The sequence below is a fragment of the Terrapene carolina genome, unplaced genomic scaffold (genome assembly GCF_002925995.2).
Source record: "Terrapene carolina triunguis isolate 2854851 unplaced genomic scaffold, T_m_triunguis-2.0 Scaffold51744, whole genome shotgun sequence".
Lineage (NCBI taxonomy): Eukaryota > Metazoa > Chordata > Testudines > Emydidae > Terrapene > Terrapene triunguis.
The window spans coordinates 1-13,723 of NW_020716095.1; the positions used below are offsets into that span (position 1 = coordinate 1).

The 13,723-nt window shown below is 70.3% G+C and overlaps 1 protein-coding gene across 1 annotated transcript; it reads right to left on the reverse strand.

The window, feature by feature from the left end:
- Positions 1-7,602: 7,602 nt before the first annotated feature.
- Positions 7,603-12,212, reverse strand: LOC113405958 (acid-sensing ion channel 4-A-like). Its single transcript, XM_026647289.1, has 2 exons — positions 11,584-12,212; positions 7,603-7,668 (listed from the first exon to the last, which is right to left on the reverse strand). The coding sequence occupies exons 1-2, from the start codon at positions 12,157-12,159 to the stop codon at positions 7,603-7,605; spliced, it is 642 nt and encodes a 213-aa protein (XP_026503074.1). The 5' UTR covers positions 12,160-12,212.
- Between the last annotated feature and the right edge of the window lie 1,511 nt (positions 12,213-13,723).

Below are 13,723 nucleotides of genomic sequence, written 5' to 3' on the forward strand. Positions count from 1 at the left end.
GGCAGAGCCCAGGGCTGGGCTAGCAGGGGTCTGTGGGTCAGGGCTGGGAGATGGTTGGGGTGAGTCCCAAGCTGGACCAGTGGGGACGCCTGGCTGTGGCTTGAACCCCTCACTCGAAGAAGCGTCATGTCCCCACTGCCCTGGCAGGCCCGACGGAGGAGCTGATGGTGTCGTGTGTGGGGGGGGGAGCTGTCACAGGGATGCTCTGAACCTTGGCGGGGGGGGGGATCCGTGCCAGGTCGCTGGCCGGTGCCCGCCGGGGAGACACTCGCTAGAGACGCCTGGGCAGTGGAGCGCGGCCCTGTCACCGCGCTGACAGCAGCGCTGGCTCCGTGACACCGCTCCTGCCGGGGGGGAGGGAACAGGCAGCTACCGGAGCAGGGACTGGAAACCGCCCCCTCTCGGCAGGGCTCCTGGCCCGTTCCAGGGCACGGCCCGGGGGGGGCTGCTGCTGTCAGCGCGCAGGGCATCCTGCCCCCTCTGCTGCAGCCGGCTGTGCCTGGTCCAGACTGGCTGCTCCCCCGCTGCCCTCGCAGGCCCCCCCATCTCCCTGCAGCCCCCGCTGCCCCCCATCTCCCCCATCTCCCCGCTGCCCCCGCAGACCCCCCCATCTTGCCCCGCTGCCCCCCATCTCCCCGCTGCCCCTGCATCATCCTCAACCCACCTGCATACACGGCTCAGTGACTGACACACTCCCCTGCGAGCGGCGCTGGGGCAGCGAGGCCCAGGCAGTCGAGCGTTATCCCCAAGCAGTGAGATGCAGGGAACCCGGCACATCTGTCCCGGGCGCGGCCCCGCCCCACCCCACAGTCCGACCCAGCCCGTTCGCACTGGGCTCTCCAGACGTGGGGCACGGAGAGGGAGGGAGGCGTGTGGCAGTCGGCCAGAAGGTCGCCCCACAGAGACAGACGCCAAAGGCACTGGCCCAGGGCTAAGCTAGATCCAGGCCCCCCCCAGCTCCCTGTGACGAGCCCGCCCCAGCTCCGAGCGCCCCAAGGCGGGTGGGTGCGGTGGCTCCAGGCCGTCTCTGGGCAGTGCCGGCAGGCAGAGGCGCAACCCTGGGAGAGGCCAGCTCTGTGCCCAGGAGCCAGTCAGACTGGCCACCTGCCCGTCGCCGCGCCCGTGGGGAACACGGGGCCCCAGGCCGGCCCGGCCCTGGACAGGAGCACACAGGTCACAGCTCAGCTTGCATGGTCCTGCACTCACCAGCCACACACCACACCTGCGAGCTGCCCAGGCAGCACCAGCGGGTCCCAGCCGTGCCCACGGCGCAGCCCCCTGGCAGCCTGGCACAGCCCTGGTTGCGCAGAGCCGGCCGCCAGGCACGCCAGCGAGCAGGACAGCGCGTGCACCCACCCTGAGCCACGCTCCCGCCGTCGGTGAGACGACACCTGCGGCCTCTGGCTGGAGCTCCCCGTCCCTGACATTTCACACACGAGCCCTGTCGGGGCCAGATGCCCCCTGCCCCCCCAGCACCATCCCCGGGGCTGCCCCCCCAGGACTCCCCCCATGCTCCATGCCCCCCCCAGCTCTCCGTTCAGGCTGTTGTCCCTGGCTGCGGCTGATTACTGCTCCCCAGATGAGACGCACTGAGCTCAATCAGCTGCCCTCAGCAAGCGGCGCCGGGAATTAAAGTGCTAATGAGCCGTGGGCTGGAGGGCCGGGGAGGCTGGTGATTAATCAGGGGACTGGCTCTGACAGGCCTCACGCCGGGTGCGTCTCTCCCCAAGTCCCAGGCGGTCCCCGGGGTGCGCTGGGGATCTGTCTCATTGCCCAGGGGAGCAGCCTCTGTGACAGATGGGCCCAGACACTGTGACAAAGTGGGGGATTTTCTTGGTTTTCCAGTGGGTTGCATGCGGGGGGGGGGGGGGGAGGCAGGGGCCCCGGGGGGGACTGGTTTGACGGGGGGGGGGGGGGGGGAGGTTGTTGTTACACAGGGCCGGAGAGGGAACTGGGACTGGGACACCAGCCAATGGCCGGGAGGACGGAGACCCCAGCGACTGGGGACCTGGCGACCCGGAGACCCATCTCAGGAGTCGCAGCTGGTTCTGGCCAGTGGGGGGACAATGGGCTGCAAAGAGATGGGACCCCGGTGACCGGACCAGCCGGTTCCAGCCCGAGGGGGCCAGAGGACAGAAGAGAGGAGAGGAGGCCCAGGTGACCGAGTTTACGACCCTGTTTACCTGGAGAGAAGACAATGGACAGAGGGGGCCTGGGACCGGGGAGCTCAGATGCCCAGCTGGGAAGCAGGGGGGCTCTGGGCTGGAGAGGGGGAGCAGGCAGAGCCCACCTGGATGCAGGGGAGACTGGGATGTGCTAGGCTGAGGGAGGCCGGGCCTGAGGCCCTGCGAGTTTCCTGTGCTGGGTTCAACGCTCAATAAACCTCCTGTTTTACGCTGGCTGAGAGTCGCTCCGGGCTAGAGAACAGGGCGGGGGTGGGAGGGGGGCATTATTCCCTCGGGGGGTGGAGGCCCTGGGGGTCCAGAGCGAGGGGACTCCCTGAGGGGGCCCACGGCAGAGACAGACGTGCTGAGGCTCAGCGAGGTGCGGCTCCAGGAGGTGGAGGGACCTAACCCCGGGAGAGAGTGGACCCTGAGAAGGGCTGTCGCCCTGAAGGGGGTCCCCACAGGGGCCGTACGGGGCCAAGAGTGGGCACGACCTGTGAGTCCGTGACAGACACCAACAATCCAATGTTCAGGTTTCTCCCCGTCCCCCAGACAGTCCTGCAACAGGAACCCAGCGAGCGATGTGCCAGGTGGAAGCAGGTAAACGGCCCCAGCTGAGCTCCGGCCGGTTCCAGAGGTGACAGACGCTGCTGGGATACGCCAGCTAACCCAGGCCGAGCCGCTGGGCGTCCCTGGCTTATGCTCAGGGATCCCGGCCTCTCAGCTCAGCAGCAGAAGGCTGCAGGCCCCAGGCCTTGGCCGAACAGGAAGGCGCCAGCTCTTAGCCAGGCCTCGGTCAGCACGTGGCTGGCCGGAGCGGGTGCCCGGCGCACACCGATCTGTCGGGCGCCTGCGGGTCGGCCCAGGGACACGCCGGGCCCCGGGAGATCCGGAGGTGACAGGATAACGGATGACGATGCTTCGTTCGAACGAGCAGGTACAAGACACGAGGCTGGTAACTAGCACTGGGAACGTGACACACAACTTGTTTCTGTCAGTGGTTAAATGGAGAAGTCGTGGGGGGCGTCTGGGCCGGGGCCGGCGTCCTGGTGCCGACTGAGCCGGCCCCTTGGCATGGGCACTTGTGTGTTTGTGTCCATGGGACCATGCGCCAGGCCGGGGCTTTGCCGGCCGTGACCTGGCCAAGCGCCTTCGCCCCCCTCCCGCTGCTAGTGCAGCCGCCTCTGGAGCATCCAGACCAGCCGCACCCGCAGAAACACCCACCGCAGCACCCACAGCAACACCCGCAGGAACAGCCGCCGCAACACCCACAGCAACACCCGCCGCAACACCCGCCGCAACACCCGCCGCAACACTCGCGGCAATACCCGCTGCAACACCAACACCTGCAGCAACACCAACACCCGCAGCAACACCCGCAGCACGGGCACCACGTCCGGCCGGGGACTCGAGTCCCTCCCCCGAGCTTGCGCTGCTGGGCCCAGCCCTGCACCTGCTCCCGCCACAGTCCCCGAAGATCAAGAGAAACGCGTCACAGAACCTGTGCGGGAAACCCGGGCCTGCAGCGGGGAGGCCCCGCCCACGAGGGAGTGATGGGGGACGCGGCTGGGTCACGTGCTCACCAGGAGACGTGCCAGGAACCCGTCCTGCCGCCCCCAGTGGCCTCTGTGCTCAACACCCCGGTGCCCAAGAACTGGGCGAGTGGCCCGCGGGCATTGCTGCTGCCAGCACAAACCGACCCCCAGGATGCAGCAAACAAGCAATTGCCACGTAACACGCAGGCGTGCAGCGGGCGCAACCGTGCAGCCAGGGAGACTGGCGCAGCCCTGCCAATGCCCCTCAATCCCGACCAGCAGCCTCCGGCTGTCCCAGCCCTGAACACCCCCCTCTGCTCATGCCCCTTACCCTCCACCCACCCCCAGCCCAATCTGGCTTCTCCAGCCCGGCCCAAGGCCGTTCCCGCGCTGCCTGCGCCCGGCGGCTCTCACCGCGGGCGACTCGTCAGTGGGGAAGGGGGAAATCCGGCTTCAAACAATTATTGTTTTTTCCACCTGACTGGCTGCAAACTTGTTAATTTTTTTGTAATGGGTGAGAAGTGTAGCCGGCAGCTGCCTGGGAAATGAGTGGCTGAGCGAAGCGCGGGGCCCTGGCTGGCTTTCAGCTCTCCCGCGGCTCCCTCGCGCACGCTGCCGTCTATAAATAACGCCCCGTCTCCGCAATGGCAGAACGGCAGCGCTGGGTGCGGGCGTCGGACATAAAACCGTCCCTCTTTATGGCTCCAAACCATTCGCGTCATTTAGTGCAGCTCCGTAAACCTTCTGTTCTCCGCACGCCCCCGTGGTGCGAACAGCTCCTGACGGCGCGTGCCCAGGGACCCCGGCACCGAGCGACGGCTTCCCTGCCCCCCCCCACTCTCTCCGAGCAGCACGGCCCGCCTGCGCCCGGCACCCCGGCGCCAGGATCCTCCGGCCCACAGCTCCCCTGCTCCCACCCCTCCCCAGTGCAGCATCCGGGATCCTGGCACCGAGCCCTGTCGCAACCCCCCTGCGGTACCACGGCAGCCAGGACCATCAGACACCAAGATATGCCCCCCACCGACCCCCGCGTGTCACCCCTGGCTCCCCGAGGCCGTGGCGGGGGCAGGGGGCGAGGTGGGGCATGGGGCGGAGGCAGGGAGCGGGGCCGGGGTGGGGGCGAAGCAGGGGGTGAGGCGGTGGCAGGGGTGGGGGGCAGGGGGTAAGGCCGGGGCAGGGGGATGGGGGTGAGGTGGGGCCAGGGGGCCAGCTGGGGCAGGACGGGTGATGAGGTGTGGCAGGGCAGGGCGGCGGCAGGGGGGCGAGGTGGGGTCAGGGGGGGAGGGCGGGGGGGGGCAGGGCGGCAGGGGGCAAGGTGGGGCAGGGCGGGGGCAGGGGGCGGGGTGGGACCAGGGGGCGACGCCATGGTGGGGGCAGGGGACGAGGTGGGGGCAGGATGGGTGGCGAGGTGTGGCGGGGCAGGGTGGGGGCAGGGGGACAGGTGGGGCCAGGGGGCGAGGCCGTGGCGGGGGCAGGGGGCGAGGTGGGACACGGGGCAGGACGGGTGGCGGGGCAGGGCGGGGGCAGAGGGCCAGGGGGCGAGGCCATGGCGGGGGCAGGGGGCGAGGTGGGGCACGGGTCAGGGCAGGGGCAGGGGGCAAGGTGGGGCACGGGTCAGGGCGGTGGGGCAGGGGCAGGTCTAGCCCCTCGGCAAAGGCTGCTCCTGGTTCAGGGCCTCCGGCTTTTCCACCCACCCGTTCACTCCAACCCCCCCGTCTCTCTGCCAGGGGCCCTGGCTTCCCGCTGACCCCCCCACCCCACGGTGACCCACTGACCCCCCCCCATAGGAGGGCGAAGGCAAAGCCCCACCCCCACCCCACGGTGCAGCCAATTGCATTGTCCCAGGGCAAACACGCTGCACCTCCTGCCCCCCCCCCCACGCACACCGCAACCAATCCCGTTATCCTGCAGCAAGACGCCCCTGCACTCTGGCCAATCAGAGGGCTTTGCAGTGGACCACCTGCATGGAGCGCAGCCAATCACAGCATCCTGCAGGAGCCCCCTCCCTGTCTGCCAGCCCCACAGTGGGGCAGGGCATCCCCTGGCGTCAGCCAATGGTTTTGTCCATCCTGTAAGGTGCGAGGGGGTCCGGCCCGGGGGGCGGGAACGTGGGGCAGAATGGGGAGGCCGGGCCCCGGGGGCGCCCTTCGCCCCAGTGTGGTAGGGGGCGGAGCTAACCAAACAGGCCCCGCCCCCACGGCTATGGGGAGAGCGAGGGGCACCGGCCGCCCCCCAGCAGCTGCCCCTGCCCAGGCCCTGGCGGCCTCCCAGGCCGGCTCTGTAAGAGCCTGACATGAAATTACCCAGATAAGCGCCGAAGAGCTTTTAAAGTCAATTCATTACATGTAATTAGGACAGGAGTGTTCTGCTCCCGCGATCGGATCTTGTCACCGCCAGCAGCTCCGCCAGCCCCGCCGCTCCCCTGCTGCCCGGCCCCCCGGCATGGCCCTGGGGTCCCCCAAACGCAGCCCTGCCGGTGCCCCTCACTCCCGACCCACAGCCCCCACAGCCAGCCCTGCCCCCCCACCCCCCCGCTCTGCCGGTGCCCCTCACTCCCGACCCGCAGCCCCTGCCATCCCAGCTTTCTGCATCCAGTTGCTGCTCCCGTCCCAGCCCCGGTGCTGTGGGGCTCGCGTTGCCGGCACTGTGTGCTCACTGCCTGGGCAGCCCTGCTGGGCGGTAGTGGGGGCTCGTATCCGGAAGGGAAGCAGGGGCAGCGCGTGCTGGGCTGGCTGCACTGGGCGGCAGGGGGCTGAGGGGCAGGGGGGGCCGGGATCCGGGCTGTGCCCAGCAGAGCCAGACGGGGTCAGAACTGCGCCCAGCGCCTATGGCGAGGTCTCTCCAAGTAAGGATCCTTCCGCTCTCCGGCCTCCCCACCGCTCCCGTCCTGGACAATCAGACCCCGTCCGAGCCCCAGGGGTGCCCCCCTCTGCCAGCGCCTGCACCCGTGGGTCCCGCCCTGCTCAGCCCAGCGCCCCGTGCCCTGCGTGGCCAGCCAGGGGTTATGGGCACCTGGCCCCCCTCACAGGGCTGCCAACGGCTGCATGTGGGTCTCTGTCCCAGGGAGCTCTCCGTGGGGCGGGGGATGGGAACAGGCTGGGGGGGCTGAGGTTTGAGTTGGGGGCTGGCAGCAGTGGGGGCTGGGGACGGGCTGGGTTGGGGGCTGGGGGCAAGTGGGGGGGGTGGGCTGGAGGCAGGTGGGGGGGCAGGCTGAGCTGGGGGCTGGGCTGGAGGCGGGGGGGCTGGGAGAAGGGGCTGGGGTGGGGGCTGGGGCTGGAGGCAGGGGGTCTGGGAGAAGGGGCTGGAGGCCGGGGGGAGGGGGGGGCTGTCCCAAAGGGGAAGTGCCCGTCCCGCTGGGTCCTGCTGCTCCAGGATCTCGCCCCGGCTCTGCCCCACGGGCTTCCGGCTGGTGCAGGGCGCTGGGGGGAGCTGGGCCTGTCCCTCACCCCCGGGCCGGGCTGGCCTGTGTGGATGGCTGTGCCTGGGGAGTAACGACCAGCTGGTGGGCGCCGGGCACCCTTGGGGGGCAGCGCAGGGGGAGTCGGGGACCCGAGGGCTCAGCCACCCCCTCCCCCGCTGCAGCCCAGGCCCGAGGGCAGACAGAGACCTGGCCCGGACCCCCCAGAGTGGGCACTCGGCCTGGGCCCCTTGGAGCTGCTGCCGCTGGAGCCCCCGGCCCGGAGCCCCCGGCTATTCGAGAAGCTAACCGGGCAGCTCTGCCAGCCCAGCAACGGGCTTGGGGCTCCCCCAGGCTGGGCTGGGCCCCTCTGCCCTGCAGGGCCTGGGGCCGAGCGCAGGAGAAGCCCGCAGGGGTTGGCTGGGGGGCCCCCAGGCTGGCCCAGGCCCTGTGGCTGGGGCCGGCTCTCTGCAGCCCACGCTCGCCGTGCCGGTCGCTGAGTCCCTCAGCCCCCGAGAGCTGCGGCCGTCGTGTGCAGCGAGCGGCTTGTCCCTGCGCCGGCCAGCGGCCCCTGCACGGGGGGGAGCAGCCCAGCCACTTACCCAGAGTAAAAATAGCCGGGCACGGCGACATTTGTGGCAGGCGGCTCCGGCGGAAAGGTCAGCGAGAGGCCCTGTGGTGGGGGCGCCGCTGATTAGCCGGGGGAGTTAAACGGCGCCTTTGTCAGAGCCAGGAACGAACACGCAGGAAATACGGGGAGGGGGGAGGCCCCAGCCCACGGCCGAACCGGGCCCCTCCCTGCCCAGTGTCTGGGTGCGGGCTGGGCGCCAGCAAGCAGCAGGGGGTCTCCAGGCGGCTGCCGGCTGCTGGCTGGGCTGGTCAGAGCGTCAGCCCCAGGGATGGCAGCCGCCGAGCAGGGGGTTTCCCACCTGACCCACGGAGGGCGAGCTCGGGGCTCTGCCGGCTGACTACTGCTGCCGGCAGGTGGCACCTTCGCTCTCAGATCCGGCCGTCCCGCCACACCAGGGCGCTGCCCCCGCCTGCCCCTCGGCAGCACCCACAGGACAGGCACGGGGTCACACTGACCCAGCAGAGCAGGGACCCCACGTCCCCGCAGCACGTTCCGGACGTCCCCAGGGACCCCGAGTCCTGCCAGCTCCCCACGGCCTCCCCACTGCCCAGAGCGGGAGGGATTCACCCAGCGTCACACAGGGACGAACCTCGATCGCCCAGATTAGTGCCCGATGCCTCCGTCCAACAGCGTCCTCGTACAGCGCTGCCGGTGCCCCTCACTCCCAACTCACAGCCCCCCAGCTCTGACAGTGCCCCTCACTCCCGACCTGTAGCCCCTGCTAGCCCCACAGCTCTGCTGGTGCTCCTCACTCCCGACCCGTAGCCCCTGCTAGCCCCACAGCTCTGCCGATGCCCCTCACTCCTGACCCACAGCCCCCCAGCTCTGCCGGTGCCCCTCACTCCCGACCTGCAGCCCCACAGCTTTGCCGTTGCCCCTCACTCCCGACCTGCAGCCCCTGCTGTCCCCTGTATTTCCATAGGCCTGGCCCTGGTGCCTGGCTCTGTCTGCTCGGTTTCTTCTCTAGCTGCCTGATCCTGGAGGCTTCGCCCCACACCCCGGCCGGCTAGAGCAGCGCAGACCCGCCGGGCCCTGGGAACTCCCCCGGCCCCGACCCGGCGGCTCCGGGCCAAGCCCAGCGCCCGGGAGCCCAGCCCCGTGAAGGCCCCTGCCCGGAGGCCGGTCTGTGCCAGGCTCGGCGGATCCTGCCAGCTGCGGCGGAAGCGCTGCCAGCTCTCGGCAGCCTCCCCGGGGCCGGGTTCGCGGGGCCGAGCCGAGACAAAAGGCTTTTGACAGGGATTTCGCTTTTCAGAACAGCCGCCAACCTGAGCGCACGAGGCAGCGAGCGATCGCCCGGCAGGCGCACGGGGTGACAGCAGCCAGGCTGGGGGCTCCTCCATCCGCCCCCACCTGCTCTGCCCCCCCCGGCCCTGCCCAGGCTGTTCCTGGAGGCTCCAGGCGCTGGGGGGGCCATGAACGGTGCCAGCCCCCGGGGAGGGGCCCTGCCCCCCACCCGTCAGGCTGCGGTGCAGTGGGGGTGGGGAGCTGCCAAGGACAGGGAGAGATCGACAGCCCCCCCCATGCCTGCCCAGTGCCCGCTCGCCCACGCGGCAGCCTGGCTACCAGCCAGGGGCTAAACCGGCCCCTGCCAGCGTCAGGGAGCGACCCCTCCCCCAACGTGTCCCCACCCTCGCTGTCTGCCGCAGGGCCTGACCCGCTGTGCCCCGACTCGGTGCCCCGGAGCCGCCCGCCTGTGCGGGGGGTTGCGGGGAGCAGCGCTCAGGACACGCTATGGCCACTGCGCTGGGCTCGGGCAGGACTGGGCCACACCCCAGGATCAGGCCGGGGCAGCCCAGCAGCCCCCGCCCCAGCCGCTGCCAAGGACTAGCCCAGGAAACCGCCCGCTGGAGCGTGACGACGACTCCCAGCACCACGGGCTCTCTGCTCCCGCCGGAGACACGGGCCCCCCAGCTGCCCACGCCAAGGCCGGGAAGAGCCGCTGGGCAGGGCGGGGGGCAGCGCAGGCGGGGGTGGGTGCCCGGGCCCCTGCGTCTCTCCCACACCGGAGCGCAGGGGGACCCGCAGTCCAGCTGCAGGGAACCAGGCTGCGGCTCTGCCCCCACGAGCCGGCGGGAGATTTACAGCTCGGCCCGGCTTTACGACTCGGAAGCTGCTTACGCCGGGATTTTCCCCCCGTGCCGGCCCATAAAGAACCAGGCTGGTGACGGGCCGGAGGCTGATTTCCAACTCGCTGCCTGCAGTAAAGGGCCCAACGAGGGGCAGCCCTGCCCCCCAGGAGAGCACACAGGGCCAGGCCCCAAGCAAAGAGCCAGCCCCACTGCTGCCCCACAGCTCCTGGCCAGAGCGCTGCTCCAACCCACCTCCGCTGGGACGCACTCACACCAGTTCCCACGGCTGAGTGGGGTGAGAACCCAGGAGTCCTGTGCCCACCCCAGCACAAGCTGGGGGAGAGGAGCAGTGCCTGGCTCTTCCCCCCCCCACGTTCCCCCCCCCCGCACCAGCCCCACGCCCCCAGTGGGCCCCCAACACCCACCCCCCGGCACTACCCGTCCCTCCCCACGGCACCCTGCTTAGAAACGGCCCCACACAGCAACCCGCCACACCACACCGCCAGCAGCGGGGCCCAGGGCTTGGCCCCAGGGAGTCTGGGCTCTGCCTCGAAGGGCTCAGTGGGACCCGGCGCTTAGCCAAGCCCTCCAGCGACGGGCAGCCCCACAGCCAGCCCCTCCCCTCTGTGCTGGCCTCACTTCCAGCCCCCGATCCTGGGCAGAGCCCCAGCCTTCGATCCCCCTCCGCAGGCTCAGCCCAGGGACCCTGGCGGTGGCAGTGAGGAGACAGGTGTCTGCGCCCCCCACCCCCTCCAGGGGCCAAGGCACAGAGAGGTGATCAGAGCGCCGGGCTCCCGGCTCCCAGCCCTGTGCTCATACCTCTGCCCAACAGCCACACAGGCCACGACCCCCTCTGCCCCCCGCGGGCACCCAGCAACACCCACCAGGGAGAGGGGCAGCATCCTGCCCTCCCCAGAGCCCCCCTCTCCTCTCCCCCACCTCACTGCACAGCGATGGCATCTCCCCTGGCCAGCTCTGGCCTCATGCTGCTGGGTGAGCCCCGCTGCCCTGCGCCCTGATGCCTGCAGCCTCCCCTCCCCGAGCCGGGCGCGGGCTGCGGCTGGCAGCGCTGCTCCGGGAGTGAGGATCAGGCCGCCTGGCAGCCGCAGGAGGGAAGCGGCTCATTTCCAGAGTCATTACGGGCGGCAAAGGTCCCATCAGGTATTCCGCCCGCTCAGCACATTGATTTCCCCAAAGCACAGCGCGGATTTGGGTCTTCCGGCGCCTGCGCTAGCCCCAGCTGGGGCCGCGCTGCCTGGACCAGCACGTGGGGAGTGGCCTGGGCCCTCGGGCCCCGCGTGGAAGGGGCCAGCCCAGGGCTGGGCAGGCTGCCGGGGCAGACGGAGGCACGTTGGGAGCAGCAGCTGCTCGGGCGCTCCAAGCGCGTGTGTGACCCTGGCACCCCATGGGGTGTCTCTCCTCGCGAACCCCCTGCCAGCCCCGGTGCTGGGGGCTGCCCCCGTGCTGCCCGGCGACCCCAGTGCCACCCAGCCCGGCCGGCCAGACAGCAGCCAGGCACTGAGCAGGGTCCCACAGACCAGAGCAAGGCAACGAACTGCAACTTCCCAAAGCATCCAGCAACCCCTCAGCTCCCCCCTGGCACCAGCTCTGCAAGCCCCTCCATCCGTGGGGGCCCAGAGCCCTGCCCCCAGCGCAGATCGGCCCCTGGACAGAGCTCTGGGAAGGGCTCTCCTCGGGGAACCTGGAGGGAAACTCGAGCAGACAACGCTGGAGCAGCAGGTGCCAGCACCCGGGGCCAGATGCCTACAGCCGGGCGGGGACTCACCACGGTGAAGTTCTGGGAGGAGCACTTCTCGCCGCTGAAGTTGCAGCTCTGGAGCATGTCGTCGAGCTGGTGGCCGGTGCGGTTGAGGATGTCGGCCATGTCCGGGTCCGGGTAGAGCAGGTCGGCCGCCCTGTGCCCCTCGCGGTCCTTGGGGGGCAGCCCGGTCATGTTGGCCAGGTGGAAGATGTCGGCGTCGGAGAGCGCGGAGTGGCGGAAGCGGTTGATGTTGCAGATGGTGACGGCCGGGAAGAGCATCTCGCGGGCGGCCTCCTCGTCCAGCGCCGTGAGGTGCGGGCGCTCCAGGTAGAGCAGCGCCGAGCGGGCCGCCTGCGACAAGAAGAAGGCCAGCGAGAGCAGGAAGGCGAACGCCCACAGGGTCTGCCGGACGCCCAGGCGCCCCGACCTACAGATGTGGCCAAGGCCGTGCAGGGTGCTGGTGCCAGCGAAGGTGGCCAGGTCGCGGGTGCGCGGGCGGCTGGGCTCCTCGATCAGACTCTCCTTGTCCCCTTCCTCTTCCTCCTTCTGCTTCTCATCCTCCTCGGCAAATTTAATTTTGCACACGATCTCAATCGGCATCTGCCCAGAGCGGCCGGCGCGCCCACCGTGCCCAGCCAGCGAGCTCGCCCCCGGCGCGGGGACCCGGCCAGACCCGGGGACGGGCACGGCAGAGCCTCCTGTGGGGCAGGACACCTCACCCGCCAAGGCAAGCGCAGCCCTTCTCCGGAGCTCCCAGCCGCTGCTTCCCGCTTGTCTCACTAGTCGATCGTCTCCTTGTGCCTTCGCTTATCAGCACAAATACAGCTGTCAAATAACCCTGCCTCTGCCTCCGCTGAACGCTGCTAAGACCCGGCAGACACAGGCAGCATGTGCTAATACAATCCAGGGAATACTTAATCATTCAAGACATGTCACCGTTATTTCCCCGTGCAGCCCGGCGTGAGCGGAGGCAGCGGGCAGCGACCGGAGCCCCCGGGCAGGGGCACCGCGCCGAACCGAGCCCCGCCAGGCTCCAAAGTGCTGCTCCAGCCACTTGTTAGAATAGCTCGGCCGCGGCAAAGTGATGCCAAGGAGAGCAGAGAGCACTGCCGGCCTCAGCTGCCGCTGCCGCTCGCTGGCAGCTCCGCTCGCCCGCCCGCCGGGGCCTGGCACCCCCTGCCCACGAGTTCCTGCCCCAGGAGAGGAGCAGCCCCGTGGCGGGAGCGGGGACGGGGAGCCGGAGGCAGCCTGCAGCCAGCCAGCAGAGCAGCCCCTCCTAATCCCCCGGCTGTGGATCCTCCTGGACGTTAACCGCCTCCCTGCCGTGCGGCTCCTGCTCCCAAAGTTGGGAGGTGCAAATCCGCTGGCTCCTCGCGGCCGTGCCGCCCGTGCCCTCGCCGCGGGCCACCTGCCTCCTCCCTTGCCGGCTGCGCGATCAGGGGCGAGGAGGGAGCAAGCCGGCAGGAGGAGCTGCCCGATCGATGGCGCTCCCCGCGGAACAAGCAGCGGGAAAAGTGAAAAGGGTTATTGATCCGTGCGAAGCAGCAGCTGTCAGGGATTAGGGCTCCCTCCCCTTCCCGGGAATTAATGCCGCGCGGAGCGGAGCCCGAGCCGGCTGCAGCTCTGCATGCGCCAGCGGTTCCCTCGGCTCCGGGCTGGCCAGGCTCCTGGAATCGCTGCTGCCAAGTTCCTGCGCCCCCCCATGCCCGAAAGGGGGGCCAGGGAACCTCAGGCAAACGCCGCCCCCCTGGAGAGAGGCCCTGGAGCAATGCACCACCCGGCTCGCCCAGCGTGCCCGGGGGCTCACCGGGCCCCGGAGCCATGGGGCAGGAGCTGCCCCACCAGGCAGCTGCAGCCTTTGGCCCAGTCCCAGGGGCACGGCAGGGCCCAGCACCCGCCGATGGCCCCAGCTCGTTTCAAGGCCAGGGATGTCGAAGCAGAGGCAGGGAGCGGAGCAGGGCCCCCCTAGCCCCCCACCCTGCCTGCCACGCAGGTCGGGCCCTGCCGCCCAGGACCTGCAGCAGCACCAGCTGTGCCTCCCCCCCACTCAGGTGCAGCCCCGGGAACACCCCCCCCTCGCTAGGGCACCCCCCCGGCAGCCGCCCCCACGTCCCCTGGCACCGCGCAGCGGGTCAGAGCCACCCTCACGCCGCGGCCGATGCCA